A 20,136-nucleotide genomic window follows, 5' to 3' on the forward strand; every position below is an offset into this window, starting at 1 on the left:
ATTAGAATCTACACAGGTACCACTCGTGTCCTATTTCCAATTTTCTGTTTCTGTCAGGAAGATCAGAAAACACAAAAAGTTGAGATTTCAATGTTATCATTCAACTCCACAAGATGGTCTACAGAATCAGGCTATTGTTGCCAATTTGCATGTACACATATATATGTCAGTGCTAATTTTCTCTTCTGTACTTGATCAGTACTGTAGGGATACTCTGCCTTCATTCAATGACTTCTCTGGTTCAGGGTGACTCACTGACTTTTCATATTTATACTTGGTCTAAACCACACCTTTATTCATTCTCAGAGAATACAGTTTTCTCCCAAAGTTTTCGCTTATGCTACAGAAAAGTTATACTTGTTTGTTTTTGTGTCAGAAGCAGTGCCAGCTGGAGTATGATTTCCCCTGACACTGCTGAAGAGCACATGCTCTTCCCTGCACTACAGCCAGTGAAACGGGACATGGCACACAGGAGTGTTTTCACATCTTGTGCAATGATATAGAGTAAACCATGGTATAATTCTCTATATGACATGCTCATAAGTCAAGTTTAGCACCCTGGTATTTGAAATAACCCATCACTAGATGAAGAAAAGACTGTTCATAAAGAAATAATCAGTATTTTTGGAACTGAATAAAATACTTGATAATCATCAAAAAGCTTTCTTTCAGATTATGCTACCTGTATTCACATGGAATAAAGCCTTCTTATAACGTGGTACATAAAGTACAGGGAAAAATCTTGTCATAAGCCAGTGAGAAGGAAAAGTTAGAACTGGATCTAATCCTGACTTCACAATTTTGTATGTTAAAAGGAACTTAAGAGGCATGGGGGATACTCAAATGCAATAATTATTCCCTAGAACTTGCAGGTTCTCAACATGCCCTAAAATATGGCCCATTACAAATCTACTGACCTCAAAAAAGAAAAAAAAAGAGAATTTTCAAAACCAAATAACTACTTCAATAAGAAGACTGAAAAATGTAAATATCATTTTTATACCCCACTCACTGTAAAAAACTATTTATATACTAGAATATTTTCAAATTTTATTACCTCAGTAGGAACTCAGAAAAGGTCAGTCGAACAATTGGATAGGCAAATAGCATGGCCATTACGTTCTCAGCAATTGTCTACACACAATCTTGGCTTGAAATACCAAGCTGCAATCATTACCTACTTAACACAGCTATCCGTGGTATTTCTAAGTCACCAGCTACTGCAATATTCAGACATGAAAAAATGTTTTGTCATTACACAATGTCTTTCAATCAAAAGATCTCGTCTACATGACCTTAAACAAACTGATGTTATATAAAGCCACTCATTAAAATACTAGTTTGTTTAACCTTAAAATAACCATGATGCTGAAGTAAATACTATTTAGTTCTTCATTAAATCAGGTCTTGATATCCCTAATTTCACAGGACTATTTTCTGTATAGCCAAAACAGAAATTGCAGTCTTGCAGGAGTTAAATTGTGTGCATTTCTGTAACATTTGGCATTTAACTCATATGAGGAAAGTCCTTTGAATTCTCCCCCAGCTTTACTCCTGCTTGAAATCATAAGATTTTGGTAAAAATGAGACATAGTGTTTGCAGTGGAGAATTTCTACAGGATATTCTATGAAATATCCAATATGGATGAAAGAGACATCTACACAGTAAGTTTTACGTGATAATTTCTGCATCATAATTTTCCAGCAATATTAATGTACCACATAACCAAAGATAAAGACTAAGCAGGTTCAGAAAAGAACCAATCAAAAGACAGAGGAAAGGTCAGTATTCTTATCAGTAAACAGGATCAGCAAATTTGGAGCAGGAGCAAATCAGGCTAGTGAGCTGGCAGATCAAGGTGCTTGTAAAAGCTGCAAGAAAGTGATGTTTGTGGGAGTAAAGCAATTTAGGAGAGTGCCTAAGTGCAACTGGAGGCAACCTGTGCAGGCGAGACTATTCATTAACAGATTAGGAGGGGAATGAGAATGGTGATGATGGAAACAAAGGCCTGACCCACATGAAGGAGAGATGAAAACATGAACAAATCTACTAGACAAGGACAGAGAGGTTGCTGAAGCTATGGAGACCAAGGGGTCCATCAACAAGCACAGCATATGTATGAGTGAAGAGGAAATTAGAGGAGAAGAAAGTGGTGGGTGAGTGGAAGTCTGAGGGATAAGACATTTGATGTAAAGGAAAGGGCATGGAGGAAAGAGTGGAGGAAAGGGCATGGAGGAAAGTTTAGTTCTGACACCAAAAAAGTCTCAGTTCAGGAGATTCAATTTTTCAAGGACATTATTATCCTAGACTAAGGGTGATGTATGTGTTGGAAGGAAGGGAGTAGGAAAAGGAGAAAAGACTCCAGAAAATTGAAAGTATTTAGCGTAACACTACTGAGGTGAATTATGTGATAGAGCTCCATTTTGTCACCTGAAGACAGAAAACCAAATACAGGTACTTTGCATAATTACATAACTGAATTTGAATTTGAGAGTTAACATCGAACAAGAGCTCTGTATTTCTACTTTATGTACAGATTTTTTCAAATGAATAGACTAGCAACCTTGAATAAATGCAATTCATATCGGCATTTTAGGAGACTGGGAAAAACAAAAGGATACATTATCTGAAATTATCTCTACCCAGAGCTGGCTGTCTCCTGTCATGGTGGCTGTTTCCTCTTTATACATTTTATACATCAAAATGACTAAGCACTCTCCTAGACAGGTGACTTGAGTACCTTCTCAGCCTGAGGGCACCCAAACCACAGACCTCACAGCCCAAGTCTGTATTTCTTATATAAGCACAATCTATACTACTCAAGAACCAGGCAGCAGGTTTCTTGCAATGCTTTTTCTTTTAACCTCCATCTAAAATAGACAGAATATCTGTAAGCCAGCCAGAGAACACCTGAATATATATCTGCACCTTCATTCACAAGAGTTTCAGTCAAGAGGCAAACTACAAGAGGCAAACTGCAGTCATGATTACTTTAGATCTCTCCTTCCCTGTGAATTTCCTGTATTTTAATAGCATTGGATTTTTCCTTTTTTGGCTGCAAATCATATTATTGGGAGCTACACATCTCCAAAAGGCAGCTGCCATAACCCAGAGTACTCTGTACTCCATGAATACTCTCCTGCTGAAGAACGAAAATAAGTCTCCAATGCTTTGGGCACATGCTTAAACACTAAGCTCTTTATAAGTACACATTGTACTCTAAACTCAGCAATCATCACCTCTGAAGATGCAAAACTTGCAGAACTTTAAGCACATAACTGAGCATCTGAAAAGGGGAAATGTGGGAAAAGGAGAAGAACCACTTGTAGTTGTCATCTTACACTCCAGAATTGTGCCCAAATCCCACTCACACACAAAAATGCTAATTTGGCTAGTTCTCAAAACAGCAAGGAAAAGATAACACTCCCTTCCCTGTTTTGTCAATATATGGTGGTTTTTACCATTAGGTGTTTTAGAAGTTTTTTCAACAATTTAAAAAAATATATGCAAGCTGCATTTAATTGGTATTATGCTGGATAAAATTATTTTTATTGCTAGATGAAACTGAAAAATAACACATCAGTTATTAATAATGCCAAATACAGCATGGATTGCCTATAGCTTCAGTAGATCAGGAAAGAAACAAAATTGAACAAATTTCCTCTGCTTCTAAATTTAATTTTCCTGTGTCTTCAGTTAGAGAGAAAATTTAATTAGAAAATTAGCAAATCAACTCAGCAGTTACAGAGGTAAGATATTATTTAAACATAACCAACTGCAATAAGAGACTCTAGACAAGGCTGTGAGACATATAAAGTGAGGACAAGTGGCTCAGCTGATGGCACTGCTCCAGTGACAGTATAATGTTCACCTGACAGTTTGTTAGCTAAAAAAATTCCCACAAAACAGAACAAAAATATCAGAATGAACAGATGGAAAACTACTGTTCTCTGGTCTTCAAATAAATATTGTCAATCCCTCTTACTGCAGTTTCTAGTCAGAATGGCAAATAATTCAGCAAACATTTAGTGATGTATCAACCTAACTCCTAGCAAGATTGCATTATAATTGACAGAGTTGAGTAAATTTGGAAGCAATTCAGAAGTCAAGTCCAATGCAACAGCAGTACTTAGCAAGTAAACATGCATACAATCCACTGTAAATCACCTTTGAAATATACCCAAAAGAATTAAATATTCCAGTAAAATATAACACACAAAATTTCCAATTAAAAATGCCCAAATTACAAAACAAAAACTTTATTCCCAAACTGTAGACTTCTGTTCCTGCTCATGGAAACACAGGGGTATTAACTTATCTGCTGGAAGTCTTCACCAAAATCCCCAGTTGAAAAACAAACATATAGAGGACTATTTTTAAAAAAGTCTTTCTAAAACTAGTGAGGACCAGAACTACAGAGTTGATATAAATTTTGTTTCCATCAAAGTGAAGATGTATTAGTACGTAAAATTTCATAAATACATAATTTATGTTGCATTTATTTTCTCAAAAAAGCTGGTGAAGAAATATCTAAGTGTGAATGTGGCCACATATTTAAGGCTTACAATAGTATCACATCTTTTTGTATTTTTTGTATTTCTTAAACTAATATTGAAGTAGACTTTTAAAAATACTAAAATAAATGTTATTTACAGAAAAGTATCAATTTTTTCTCATCCCAAACTTAAGATACTCTTCAGAATGACTATTTGCTTTTTTCTTTCCTTTTTTTTTTTTTTTTCCTTTTGGTCACTGAGAACAATTGTATGAGATCAAGTATCTTTGTTCCTTAGGAGATCATCTGTTCCTGCTGCTCATTTACCATCTGAAATCATAATCATCTGTTGGTGACAATCTAATCATCTTCACAGTAACTAATTGTGATGTCGCAAACAAATGGTTATGATTTCAGGTGGTGAACAAACAGCAGGAGCAGATGTACTCTGAAGAACAAAGACTGTAAAGTCATGCATGAATCCCTAGTAATAAAATGTTGGGAAAGAAAAACAAAGAGTCTGTCCTTTGCAGAGAGGTATGATTGCTTTGAATGTATTTTTTTTTAAATTAGCAGTTTTTCAGTACTTTGTGGCTCCCAAAATTGTTGGAAATAGGTAAAGAAAAACTATATGATCAAAAATTGAACTTAGGAGACATGTAAAAACAGTTACGGTCATTTTTTTTCCTTGTTAGAATTATAATAAATAAAAGCACTGTTATATTTTACTTTTATTTTCATATTGTTCTTCATAGCTCATCTACAACTTCTCCTAGAACACATCCTGTATGATGTTTGTGATTACCCCATCCAGAAATACAAAATAAAAATATGTTCCCATGAAAATGCACTTTGTAATAGGATTGTTTATTTGTTTCATGTTTTGTTTCTCTTGATAACTGCTTAAGTCAAATCAAGAGAGATAAATGAGATTCTGTTTACAGTAAACATCTTCTGTATGGGTTGCAAAAATGTTTCTGGTCTGCTCACAGTCTCTCAAAGTCTCTTCCAGAAGCATAAGGGAAAAAAACTCAGTCAACGTTCCTGCCATTTCATACGTGATGAATGTCAAAGATATCCCAAACCAAGAAAGAAGTAGCTTTGTATTTCATCTTTCTTTGAAACTGTGAAATGACAAGGAGAGGTACAGAAGCAAACCTGTGGGAAGAAGCTTTGCCAGTGAGTAGGAGGAACAGAAGTGAGGTTTGCCACATGGGTAATGCAAGAGTAATATGATAGAGGGCAGCAGAAGAAGTTAATTTTCAAGAATATTTAATAGAGAATACTAAATATATATTGATCTAGTAATTAGGATACAGACTCTAGGGTATTTCTCAGCAAAAACAAACTACACAGTAAGAGTACACTGAAATCTGTTCTTCAACTGTACTAAAATATATATCTGTTATGATTTTTTGGTTTTTGTTGTACTGAAGCATACAAATTCCCTTTACTATTCCAGTTCTATTTGACTCAGATGGAAACAGAGTGCATTATGCACACAAAGAAAGAGTATCTGTCTGCAAAAGGAAACTGATGCACAATACCCTGCCCTAGCAGGACACAATTGTTTTCCTGGAATAAAATTACTGGAAATATGAATAAAAGCTGCCAAATGGTAGATGCAGCAATCTCAGAGCTTCAGAGTTTCAAGACCACTGAAAGTTAGGTTTATGGTAACAAGAAATCCAAACTGTACATTTCTCTGCTAAGAAAGATACATAAGGGAAAAAGCTGCTCCATTTGCCCTCTTTTAAAACTTCCTAACACAAAAAAAATAACTTAAAAAACTTCAAGAGTAAATTCATCTACCAACAAGTGTTCTTAAAAAAACCTAGTATATTCATACTTGAAAGAATGTGATATTTTTGATCTCAAAGTGTGGAACTTGTTTGGACTGCCTTTAAAAAAACCTGCACTTCCCAGGTGCATGAGAGATCATGCACAAAAGTGATTTCTTTTATTCAAAACACCCTGGCAGTGTTCAGAGTCAAGCTGGATAAGGACTTGTGCAATCTGGTCTAGTGGAAAGTGTCCCTGCACATGGCAGGGGGTGTTAGGACTAGATAATCTTTAAGGTTCATTCCCATCCTTTAACATTCTGTGATACACTTCAATCACCTGATTATTAATGTTGCCTCTAGATTGAAACACTCAAAAAAAGGGGTTTAGAGATTAAAGAACAGTGGTCTCTGAACAAATGCTCTGTGTCTATTGGTATGCTAGCTCCATGTCCTTCGACTTCCAATTTATTTGTAGATCAGAAGAATGGAAATGAAGGCGTCGTGCATTACAAAAGTGCCCCAGAATGAAAACCTGTATTGTGGCTCTGGTGGCTGTAAAAAGGCCTGTGAGCAGGTCAGTCTGTGAAAAATAAGTTATTTGGTCAGCACAGGTTTAAAATATAGTTTCTGTTGATCTTGTCTCTTGTTGAATGAGTCTGCCTTTGTGTTCTCCTTCTAGATTCGGATTTACAGGTCAAAGTTATCTTGAGCAGCCTGAAAAAAGAGATTGTTTTTTCATGTTGATGTAACAGAAGATTGTGGTTTCATCTATAAGTATCTTTGCTGCAAGACAATGCAAGGACAGGAAAAAGCCAGAGGTCTTATTCTGCTGTCTCGAACTCTAGTATGTTAACATTTGAAGATATTTCACAGGCCTTGTCCTTAGAGATTTTGACAATACAAACACAAATCATCTAAAAGTATTGATGGGGGCTGATGACAGAGCTGTAAGGAAGCAATTAATAGAAGTCTTAGATCCTGTATAATCCTCCCTTTCAGGGAAACACAATGGCATGTGCTGAATCCAAGATTACTTTAAACATCAGCAAACTGTTGTGTAAGTTGAAGCACAAACTATTCCTCAGGTCTCTGGGTCACTCTCTGATGGCTGGGAAGACCATATATATATTGGAACACCACTGAAACTCCTTAAAAACTTCTTTTAGGACCATGTCTTTCAGATTTATATGGGCAAAAAAATGAAGGTAGCTCATATGCATGTCCATGTCTGGTACAATCCTTAGCTGAATGAGATAATGTTTGGGACTCCTAAGAAGTTCAAAACTATACACGATTCTAGACGAAAATCCAGGGCCCATGAAAATCTGAACAACGTACTATTTATATTATCTCTAAACAGCACAAATCTAGTTATAAACTCACCCAGTTCTGTCCTATTCTTTACCTGTTGCAGTGAAACTGAATTCAGTCTTCATCAAGGTTTCTTGGGCTTTTGTATCTTATAGACAAAGCCCAATAAAGAGAGGAATTACCAGCAGCAGAACCTCATCAGAGTCAGGGATGTCTTGAGAAAAGCTAGAAGTTAGCCCATATAAATCACAAAATCTCAGAATTGCAGATTGAGTCAGGCTGGGAGAGACCACAATGGCTGATCTGGCCCAACTCCCCTGCTCAAGCAGGGTCATCCCAGAGCACATGGCACAGGATCGTATCCTGATGGTTCCTGAATATCTCCAGTGCAGGAGACTCCACAACCTCTCTGGGAAACCTGTTCCAGTGCTCAGTCACCTGCAAGGTAAAAGTCTTCCTCATATTCACGTGGAAATTGCTGTGCATCCATTAGACCAAATGTGCTGAGTGTAATGACCAAATATCTTAGTGTGCTGAGTCAACCAGCTTTACAGCATTGTGAGGCCACTCTCTCTTCGAAAAGTCCTGGAGATCAGAAGAGATGTCCAATGCTTGGAGAAAGGCATTATAATAAAAAAAGGCAGGCTGGTCAGCCTCACTCTGGTCCCTGGGTAAATCATGCAGTTCTCTTGAAGCCCCTTGTGGGCACGCAATGTGATTGTCTTTTATGATAAAATGAGTGGTTTCATGAATGGGGAACAGTGGATGTCAATTACCTTGGCTTTAGCAAGGCTTTTGACATCATGTCTCCCACAGCATCCTTGTCTATAAGTGGTTTTAGAGCCTAGATAGATAAATTACTTGATGATGGAAATCTGTTGGGACCCAATAACAGCCTTCCAATACCTAAGAAGAGGTTGTCAGAAAAGATGGAGCCAGGCACATTACTGAGGTCTACAGCAGAAGAACAGGAGATGATAGTCATAAACAAACAGGAGAGGTTCTGACAAGAATAAAAGGGAAAAAAAATCAATGTGAAGGTAGTTAAGCATTGGAACAGGCTGACCAGAGAAGCTATGGAATCTTCGCCCCTGGAGAATTGTTAAAAAGCCATAAGCAACCTTACCTCAACTCAGTACTGACTGTGCTTTGAGCAAGCAGTTTAGGTCTCCTAAAATCCCTTACAAACTGAAGGATTCAATGATTCAATGAGTAAATAAAATTCTCCTTGTTCCTACACTCATTCATACCTACACTCACACATAGGACACTAAGGGGTTAATTCATCTAATTGCAACAAAAACCCTAAAGTATTTATAAAAAGTATTTCAATTGTCTTGGATAATCCAAATCATACAGAGACAAAGAGAAGTAACAATAGCATCAATATAAATTTAGACAGCAATACTTACTGTTACTTGTTGGCTCAGGAAACCCAACATTCTGACCATTCCAACTTTTGTTTTCTCCAAGCTGAAACAGGTAGAAGAAGACAAGTAAGTAAAGAGCAAACTGCTCCCTAAAGAGAACATTCCTGTTTATAAATTTAGTTGCAAGATTGTAAAAAGGTTGACTTGAGATTGCCACATCTGTTCACAAAATTTTGCTAACTCATCTTAATTTTTGCCTAAGATAGGTTATTTGAGTAATGCACTCTTCATGAATAAACATTAACAGCTATTGCCTAACACTGAAATATAAATGTTTCCCCAAGGATTAGGTTCAACTCAATATGTTACCAAATCAGACTTAAATAAAATTAAATGTTTTAAGCAGCCCTCAACTGAAAACATAAACAGCCAACAGAGAAACTACATGCTAAAACAAGAAGATCCTAATAACTGCCTATGAAGAAACGTATAAACACTATAAAGTACTTTGGGTGTAACTTAAAAATATTTACTTGTTAGGAATCAATTTAGTTACTGAAGTGGAAGCAAAAATGATTGCAATTTTCCATTATTTTAATATCTTTTTGAGGAAGCTAATTGTCTTCAAATTCATTTTATTATGTTTAATACTGGGTATTACTCTGACGTGGAAAAGGGGAACAATTAACACAGAGGTTCAAATGAAGCCTCTACAGAGGTTTACACAGTAAATAGGAAAGCAATGATCTAGGTTTATGTATAAAACTGGATAAAGTCATTGAGCTTCCTCATTACTTAAGCTATTGACAACCAGCTCTATGAATGTGAAAAAAATTATTCTTTTCAGATTTCACTGGGATTTTGTATGCAAGAAGAAAACCTCCCAGCAAAGCAGGCTATATGCCAGGACAAAGCTGTAATCATTTGCTCTGGAAGATGAGATTGAAAAGTGAAAGATGTGAAGAAGGATCAACCAGCTGAAATGTGCCTCTGCCTCTCAGAGGTTGCATTAAGGCTGTTTAGATTACTACCATTCATAATACAGACTACTAGATGATACATTTCACTTCAAAAACAGGAGGGAAGAGCACATATTAAAAGCAGGTATTTCAATGATTGTTTCCCTGCTTTTTATCATCATGTACATCCCAAAGAGCTTACAGCCTTGGCAATGTGCAGTGAAAATGGGAGATACATGATGGAAAGGCAGGACAGTCATTACAGTTGGCTTTCAAACTAGTCACCTTCATCCATGCACTTTATTTTCACTTAACTTGTTTTATTCATATTATGAAGCAGATAATATATATATTGGAAAATATGGAAGATAACAGTTCTTTAAATGAATAAGCAATATGAAATCTATAAATATGTTTGTAGTTACTGCTGTGACAACAGCATGGTTTTGTCAGGAATGCATCCTGTCCATCTGTAATAGGATATCAGCACAAGCACACTGTTACAATAAGAGAAGAAGATTTCCAACTTTCCTCATTCTTCTCTTTTTTATTGTTTATTAACTTGATCACGATGGGGAATTTAACAACAATTCATCTATAAGTGAGTGATCCTTAGTACTGCTACCTCACATGAATGCAATCTACCCTGGTTTTCTTCTCTCTAAGAGAATACAAGCGGTAAGAAGAAACAAAAAAACGAAAACATGAAAATATTATTGTAACTCTCCATTCTCATCCATAGAGCTAAAATTCTGACAACTGCAAAATGTCTCTCAGCATACTTCCAGATTGCTCACTTCATGGCTCTGCACAACCATTACTGATTTCTTTCAGGAATCAGTTTAACTCAGAAAAGAGCAGAGCCTTTATTTTTTACATTACCTGGATTATGTGTGCTGCCATCAGCACCGCACTTAGCTCTTGTAACACTTTAAGGTCTCCATTAAAACAATAAATACAGTCACATTTTATGTACCAGGGTTAAGGAAAAATAAAACAATGTATCTAGTTTTGCTTCATTTTTAAGGGAGAAGGAATGGTATGAAAGGACTTGCAGAAAAGGAAGGACCAGGGAAAAAAGTTGTCTTTTTTAAAATCATCAAAAAACTAGATCTAAATAAACAGATAAATCTAAATTTATCTATTTAGATGCCAACCTGCTACATCAGCATATCTACACTGCACCCCATTTGGGATTCAAACAGTGAAACAAGTACCTTCTAATAGTATTTATTGTACACTTTATTTGCAAGGAATTTTGCAATGCTCAAATTGATAGAGGTCTAAGGACTATTTTCCCTCTTCTCCACCACAGTTTAATTTGAGAATTAAAATTCCTTAAGCTACACAACCTAAGTTGAGCATCTCCAAATATGTTCAGTCTGTTCTATACAGAAGATAAAACCAGATGCTCTAGATATTTCATGTCCTTAAACCCTCAAAAAAGCTATAAACATTTGTTATGATTTTGTTATGATACTGCCACTGCATCAAAGTTGAGTAGTTCACATTTTTTGGATAGAGTAATATGTTTGTTCATTGTGTTCAGAATAATATTAGGCCATTGTATACTAGTCTACTGTTGCTGTTGAGCAGCTAGCAGAGTAATGAATGCATCAGTTCTCAGTGGCAAGAAGGAATGATCTTTATTGTTTTGATTTCATCACATTTATAGAGTTCTCAAAAGTTACCCAGATTGGTCAGTCAGAAGCCTTCCCCCAGGCCTGATTGGCCAGGCCTGCACTGCCCAAGTTCTGGGACACTGTTCCAAAAACATCCAAACTTTATCTTTATTTACAAAACACAAGAAAACTTCTCATGGGAAAAACTGTACTAGCCACAGTCTACCAATCCTAAAATGTCTACATCTTAAAGTATGTAATTAAGCCTGATTTTCTAAACACAATGCACTTGTAAGCAATTGTTTAATAAATGTAGGGAAACAAAGTAGCAGCATCCCATTTTAGCCACTCAATTTCTTGGTAAGGATTTCAATTTAACTGCAAGTTTCCACTATGTAGGGCTCTCCAAAGCAACTATGTTGTGGGCTGAATTTTTTCAGGCTTCATCTCTGAAAAATACTGAGTAAAATTAGTTCAGCCAATATACAACTCAAGAATGAAAACCTATGTTTTAATATTAGAATAAAAATGTTGATTTTTCTGGTTTTGCTTGTTTTTCATTAAAGCCCTTTGGCCAAATTGGCAGTGAAGAAAAAGCTGATAGTTTTACACCACAGAAAGTACATTCTACAGCAGAAAAGTCTCAGCATTCTGGTGAAAATGAATTATCATTTGACTCAGTCAGAAGCCTTTTTTTAAATGGCTGTGTCTGGACAGTGTGTTCTCACCAGGAACATCATCCAGCTTCCAAGTACTCTGTTTAGAGTATTTCACACTTGTCTATGACTAAGACATATAGTGAAGAATATAGTGAAGGTGAGAGTGAACAGCACACATATTGCTGCTACTCTCAAAGGAGAGCAAAACAGAAGGAGGTGGAGCCCAGTAACCAGAACACTTTTTATTTTTTCCTGGTTAGGAATACAGAACATATAGAATAGAGTATCTTCATATTTACATATACATACACACAACACATATGCATGTATGCATGTATGTATGTATGTGTACTACATTCAGATTTATCATGTGGTCCCTAGAAAAGCCCAGCAGAACATTCTGTTGAGCTACCTGTTGCAGCCGCAGATAATATACAAGTAATTATCAAAATATAAACATGCAGTGAATATGAATATAACAGAATATGACTGAATATGACAGAAGCTGTTTAGGGTCCACAGATTAGTCAGCTACCTTAACAAATACCTTTTCAGGATACAAAAGGCAAAGTTTTAACACCCAATTTTGGTCACAAAACCCATCATCAATAAACTCAAGACAGGAGAGGAGTGCTAAGTTAACAGATAGCTAACATGGAAATACATGCTTGCAACACATATGAATTTAAAATGTAATTCCTTCTTCATTAAAAAAAGTGACACACATTTTCTTTATCAGTGATCAAACATGAAAAGGCCATTATTTTTCTGCAATGCTTTTAGTGGACATGCAATGGGAAGAAAAACATTAACTACTACTTCATATATGAAAATTACTAAAGTTTACTGTTCCTTCTGTTCTTTTGCACTCTCACGGATGCCCAAAATACAATAAAACCAAGAGACACGTTCATCCTGATTTGTAAGTAGAAATAGGTACATGAATCACATGTACACTTTTGCACACACACTATTCTATGCCACTGCATTTCTGTTCCTAATTACTCTTACTGGAGCAGAGGCTGCACTTACTATTATGTGTAGCTGCAGCTAAACAAAGGCTAACCTGTGTCAAGCAACTCCCTAAAACAGGTCGTGCCCAAATTTAAGCCTCCATTCTTATGAAGTGATTGGCTGATACAGTTTAAGAATCTAGACAAGGCTAAAATGTGGACATCATAACAACTGGTTCTCACCTTTTCTGTCTGGTCTTGAAGAGGAGTAGAGGCTTTGTATCCCAACTGTAGCAACATTGCTTCTGCTGCATTTCTTTTAGCTATTTTCTTGTTTGGGCCTGTTCCAGTAGTAATGTCATTGCCTACTTTTACCTTAAAAAGAAAATATTGATCATAATCACAATAAATGCAAGACTCCTTAATATCACCATATAATACTCTTGCTGATCTAGCAACAGCTGTCAGCTCTTTTGATGAAGATGAGATCTTGAAAAAGCTAAATTAGTGCAAAAGGGGAGCAACTACAGTATTCACATAGAGGAGCTTGTTTAGATTTTTCAGATCACCAAACTCATACCCAAGAGCTACATTTTTCTGCATCTCAGTGCACACACACAGTTGCCACTCTTTTCCACCAGCCTCTGTGTCAACCCCATTCTCTCTCATGAGCCTCTCCCCCACTCTGTGTTAACACTGGAACTGCCCCAGGGTCTGTAATTCCACTTTCTTGTAGGAAGAAGTGTTGCCTGCAGCAGCTCCCCAGCATCATTGACAGTACCCAGAACAATGGAGAGACAAACAGTGACCTGGAGATTTAACGAGAGTGGTTTCTAAAGAAGGATGAAAACCATATTTGCATTCCTCCCACTTTGTCAAACTGCAAGGAACACAGGGGCTGAACTGCTTACAGCTGACAAGCTTTGATCCAAACAGTCCTTGAAAAGAAGGCTCCTCAGTGGACCTGGGGTCTGTACAGCACAAAGGGTTTCTGACAAACATCGTGCCTTTCATAACACCAGGAGAAATTAAAACCCCAGAATAAGGACAAACTGTAGGCAATGGATATTCACAAAATGTGCAGCTTCAAGTTAATCCTTGGCTTTGGTACCATTCTTAAAACTCTTGGAGCAGTAGTATGTGTCTGGTTTGTGACATGAGCTCTCTCATTGCTATTCACTTAGGCAATATTCATAGCTCTTTGATAAGTGCATTTTGCTCAGTCCATTAAGCCCTTCTAATTGCCAAATTTTTTCTTAAAATACTGCACAATTTCAAAACTGTGTCAAAAAAAGGAAATCAAAATAAAATTAAAATAATAAAATAGTCTAGGTGATCTGAATTAAAAAAACCCCACAGGTCAAAGACCTGAAATGGTTTGGAAGGAGCTTTAAAATATTGTAAAAACCAGCATACAAATGCTAAATAAAGAATAAATTATATTTAGAAGTTTATATAATTCAATAATTCTTCACTTTCCTCAACTTACCATATAAATATTTTCCTAAAAGTTTAAATTCTACTTTACTCAAATACTTCTTAATTCTTGATATTAAGAGGATGAAAATAAATAATAATCATGAACATCCCTTCAAAGTACATATATATACATCATTAAGTAAGAAGATTTGTCTACCTAAGCCAGAAATATTAATAAACTTAAAATATAACCCTTATCTTCTATGCAGTTCACAATACCAATTAGAAAATAGCCAATCTGCTACAAGTTTAAATGCAATAAAATCGAGGGGCTTTAATGGGACAAGACAAAAAGATAATTTATAACATAGCTCACAATAAATCAACGTGTTGCTATTTCTCAGACCTGTAAAACTGGTTTAGCTATTATTATAACCTCTATCAAGGATTAAAGGCCTGACTACAAAGAGAAAGAGCTTTTTGAAATTAACTTTGGGAACAGAACACCAACTAATGTCATCAGAGGTTTTCTTCTGTTTATCTAGTAGCCAGGACATGTAATTGGATCCATTTCATCACATTTAAACTTGCTCTTTGTGTGACAGATAAAAATGAACATATTATCTCTGGATATTTTACTTCCACATTCAATTAAATTAAATGAAAACATGGTTTAAATTGTTTATACAAAGGTTTTTTTATTCTGATAAGGTTTTTTGCATGTCATAATGAATTCACTGAGACTTCCTGAAGGTGGGAGAAACAGCAGTATAATTTTAGTGTGAAAATATTACAAAGGGGTGAAAATGGAGTTTAAAAGTATATGTAAAAAAGCAACTGCTCTATGGAGTTTCTTTGACTCTTTCTTTCACAAGCCTTCTTAGTCACAGGAATCTTCTACATATTCACTGCTTTTAAGATTTCTTTTTTATTCAAACCAAAGACTTTGCCATTATTGACACTCTTCCAAAAGAAAACTAAATTCCCAGGACATCTTTCTAATATTGGGCTATGTTACATTGTTCTCCTTCTGAGGCCTCACACAACAACTACCAACTGTGGACAGTCCCATGGGGGTCCAAGCATGAAAAATGAGATTTTCCGTGATAGGATCACTCTTTCTCAAATACTTTCAAGTCTCATAAAATGTTAGAAATCCAAGTTTACATTCAAAAAAAGATTCTGCAACAAAAGCAACCCAATATTTTCTTTCAGAGAGAAAAACAATAAATCATTAAGAAAGACCACTGAGATCCAAGAAAATTAAGATTACTAGCTTATCTTCAGAGACATGAAGGAGAAACTTCAAGATTTAAGTGAAAACATAACTAATTTTCTGGAGAAGGAGGTGCTGGAACATCATAAATTTTGCTTGTGATCAGAAGTGACATTTTGGTGTGGTTTGTAGACAACAAGTCAAAACATGCTGAGGTATTCTGTTCTGAGTTGTTCCGGCACAAAATTACCCTTGAGTGAAAACACAAGAGTACAGAATCCTTTCCTGTTCCTAATCTTTCGCAACCTGCTGTTGTGCTATCTAACAAAATATCACGGTTATATCAAATCTTTGTACATGTTCTTAATTTAAATATGAAAGGAACATTAATGATCTACTGTTTCAGTATTAGGTCCAGTCAGAGGACAGTCTAAAACATGTGGTTGGCTTTTTTGGTTGTATTTCAGAGACAAACAAAGTCTGAAAAGATTTACACCAACTATTTTTTGAAGTCAAAATGTCTGGTATTATGGAGATATTAATACCCATATTTCAGAATACTAGTTATTGTTGCAATCCTCTGATCAACACCAGCCCAAATTTTTTTTTCCCCAAAAAGACCCATAAAAGTAAATAAATCATGAATTATCAGAGACAAAGACAGTAACACTCAGGTGAAATAAAGAGTATTAAAAAAATGTAAAACCACTACATGAAAAGCATCTAGAAGGCACATAATAAATTGCCATTTGTTTCACCAAGAGAAAGAAGAAAGTTTAGACAGTAGTATTTCATACTACTTCTCTAAATCTGACAGCAAGGCAAAACACTAAACAGAGGGAGATCCACTTCATATTATGCCACCATTTTGCTTGAGTTTGAATAAAACACAGCAAGGCCATTATCTCTAACATGACAGCAAATGATACCTGCATAACAAATTCTCGACGACGAGGCATTCCTCTCTCTGAAAGAAGAACATACTCTGGCTCCTTCTCCTTTTTGGCCTGCTGGATCTGAGCCAAACGGCTGATGGGATTCATTCCTTGACCATATTCTGGACCAGTCTAAACCAGATTTAAAGGAAAAAAACATTATTTCAGTATATATCCCTATAACGACTACACTGATTCACTGAAACATGTACTAGGATTTTGTAACACTCCCTCTAAGAGAATAAGAAGTAACTTACTTTCCATTTTCATGATTTTTGATCATGAGACAAAAAAATAAGAATCCTCAGGCTCAAAGCTGTGGAAAGAAACTGTCTATCATTGTTGCAGGTATTGGCAAGATATGAATACCCTCTCCTACCTATGGAGATTCTCACAAGGATGGTTGAAAAGTAGCAAGTTCATCAGTCAATTATATCTTATTGCCTGTTTCTAGGACCCTTTCCCCAGTCCTTTAAAATAGGTTGCAATGATGCTGGAACATGCAATGCACTAAGAAGAGGTAGGATTTACATAAGGACAAAACCAATTTGCCATACATAAGGAAGCTTCCTCTCTCAGCTTTCCTGCTTTCTTTCTCAGTACTTCAGGCTTTCCATCCTACAATGCAACTAAAGGTGCAGGGGGTTTACTCTGTGTGTCATATGAATTTACCCTCAAAATATTTTTATGAAATGAATAGCTAGAATTGTTGCATATTGTGAACCACCCCGAAAGTATTTCAAATGCTTAACTGACAATAATCCTCAGAGTAATGTCTCAAAAAACTATGGTTGGTGGGGGAATTATCTCATGGCACAGAAAGAAAGGAACTGACAAAATGGCCAGTCCAAGATTACACAGACAAAGGAAGAACTACAGTCCTTGAAAACTCTAGCTCTGAAATTCTTTTAATGAATTATTGCTCACACAGCAAAAGCTCGTTAAAAGCACATAGCTATGAAACTATTTGTGGATTTTAAGAAGAAATTAAGACTCCCAAAAATTTATCTGAAGGCATACTTAACTGATTTATATACCATAACACAAAGAATGCACTTGCAAATATAAATGGCATTTGAATGTAGAATTGTTTTTCTGTTATTAAGCTATTTCCCTTTTGTGAAACCATTTGCAGGCTCAGAGAAGATGAGCACTCATGCTTGCTTGAGCTTCTCAAATAACAAACAAGTGTTCAGGAACCTGAAGAAATGATCAGTAACTGAAGGCAAAGACCAGAGAGGGATATTATATTTAGAAAGCTGTGCAGCAAATCCTACATAGTGTAACTGCTGCAGCAGTTAGAGAAGATGTAGGTGAAAGAGCTATGACAATGTCATACACAAGGGCAGCTGTGTGGGCAAGAAGCCAGGCAGAGACAAAATGCAGAGCAGGCTAAATAAAGAGCAGACCATATGATACAGCCTCATAAATATATATACAAATAAAAAGAATTTATTGTTGCCACTTTTTTTGATGCTCAAAACACATGCATGTTAAATTGAAAGAAACAGGCACATTGAAAACATTTCAGAAGTTTGGATATTCAAAAAGTGAAAACCATCTACATATCCAGCTTATTTTGAAATTAATGTCTCTTTCTAACAAGGCCAACTGTGGATAATTAAATTTAAGTTCATAATGGCAAATGGTATACGGTAATATAGGAGATTTTTTTCATTATTATACCCTTAGCGTCTTTCTTGAGAAAAACTTTCCAAGATGTGAAAGCCAAAGCCAAAAGCCTTTTCCAATCTTTCAGCTTTAAAGCTGCATTAATGCTGATGGTTGTCCATTAAATAATTTTCCTGCCCATTTTTTCCTAGAAGTTTCTGAGCATTAGATCCCCAGAATTTTAGCAGGAGACAGGTATCTAATTAATCTAGGTTTTGCGGCAAAATCACTTACTCTGTATTGAAGGCAAATGAAAAGATGAAGGTGATAAATAAGTCCTTTGTATGTTTTCCAAATTCCGTTTTGCACTCTCCAAAGTATCTGCTTATTTTAAAGGGCTTTTCTGGTATCCTCAGTATACAGATTTCTAACAGTCATGCTTTCAGTGCTAAAGCACTAAAGTAGTATCCATTTATTTACTATTTCAGGTATCTCTCTCCCCCTTCAAACTGGGGAGTGGAGAGAGCCCAGGGAGAGAAGCACCAGATACACTAAAAGGGCCTCTCTGAGGAGATGATGCTAAAAGTTCACATGGCTGTACAAAGCTGCTTGGAGAGCTTGATCCTCCACTAGACTTGAACCAAAGTCTTGAAGACTTCAGTGATGTGAGCTATTTACAAGCCATTCTGTTTGAAGAATCCCACAGCCTTCACAAGATTTAAAAAAGCCCAGCATATTAGCACAGGCAAACAAGTAACAATATTGACAGAAACAACTAAACTCTAACATTATTGACAGAAAATGACAAATAAGCCTTTATTGATTTTAAATCTGACTGTTACTCTCTCAGCAAACATTCTTAATTGTGTCAAAGGTGGACACATACCTTCAATATTGTTTTTGGACGCTTTTTAAAGTAAAGTTTTGGCTTTTCAATCACAGGAAGAGGGGGAAGTTTCTTAAGTTCTTGTAGGACAGCCATTGCAGCACGTTTCTTTGAGAGTTTCTTACTGTTGCCTTCTCCTTCTGCAGTGAATTCTCCTACTGTAACTCGTGTAACAAAGCTCTTCATGTGAGGAGGTCCACTTTCTTTAATCACCTTTTAAGAGAAAATAACACTGAGTCAAAGTACCCTACAAGAAGATAACTTAATGTGTGTATATCTGCAATTTACTTATTACTAGTCCAGTTTTCCTGCTAACTGAAGGCATTAGATGGGTTTTCACAGAACTTTGACAAGTATTACTGACAATATGAGGTTTGAGGACAGAATATTAGGACTAGTTAGTTAAAGCAAACCTAACCACCATATTCAGCATTTCACAGAAAATAAGAGTAGACCTACATTTTTGAAAGATTTATAGAATAACACAATATACAACAATTATGCATATTTAAACCAAGGCTGGTGGGTTTTTTTCTTTGCAAGGTGCTTCACATGCTAAAGAAATTAAATCCATGAAGGTCTACCAGGCTTTGGCTATTTCTTTACACAAAATATATTCAAAATTGTATTTATTTGGCATGATCTCAACCTGTTTGTAATGTTTTTCCTATTATCATTAAACCATTGGATGTTCATAGTCCCATACTTCAGTCTCAATAGGTGCAGGCAGGATGCCTGCTCTCAACTCTTGCCTTGCCAGAGAAAACAGCTAAGAGCAATATCCCATACATTTGAAACGCTGACACATTCTTGCCTCCATGACTCTCAGCTGTCCCTCCCAACAGTATTGAAAAGGATTATCAAAAGAGCAACCATAACTCACACAAAAGCCACTTATTTCTGAAAAAAAATCGT

General features: G+C 36.0%; 1 protein-coding gene across 5 annotated transcripts in view; it reads right to left on the minus strand.

The window, feature by feature from the left end:
* The window catches only part of STAU2 (staufen double-stranded RNA binding protein 2), a 171,245-nt gene that overhangs the window by 90,186 nt on the left and 60,923 nt on the right, over positions 1-20,136 (minus strand). For all 5 annotated transcript variants that reach the window (XM_085053043.1, XM_085053044.1, XM_085053042.1 and 2 more), the window contains 4 exons: positions 19,222-19,434; positions 16,719-16,856; positions 13,398-13,529; positions 9,004-9,064 (listed from right to left, as the gene is read on the minus strand). In XM_085053043.1, coding sequence (XP_084909169.1) covers positions 9,004-9,064; positions 13,398-13,529; positions 16,719-16,856; positions 19,222-19,434 — 544 coding nt within the window. The remainder of the gene's footprint in view (positions 1-9,003; positions 9,065-13,397; positions 13,530-16,718; positions 16,857-19,221; positions 19,435-20,136) is intronic.

The sequence above is a fragment of the Lichenostomus cassidix genome, chromosome 2 (assembly GCF_008360975.1).
Source record: "Lichenostomus cassidix isolate B80296 chromosome 2, HeHo_3.0, whole genome shotgun sequence".
Taxonomy (NCBI): domain Eukaryota; kingdom Metazoa; phylum Chordata; class Aves; order Passeriformes; family Meliphagidae; genus Lichenostomus; species Lichenostomus cassidix.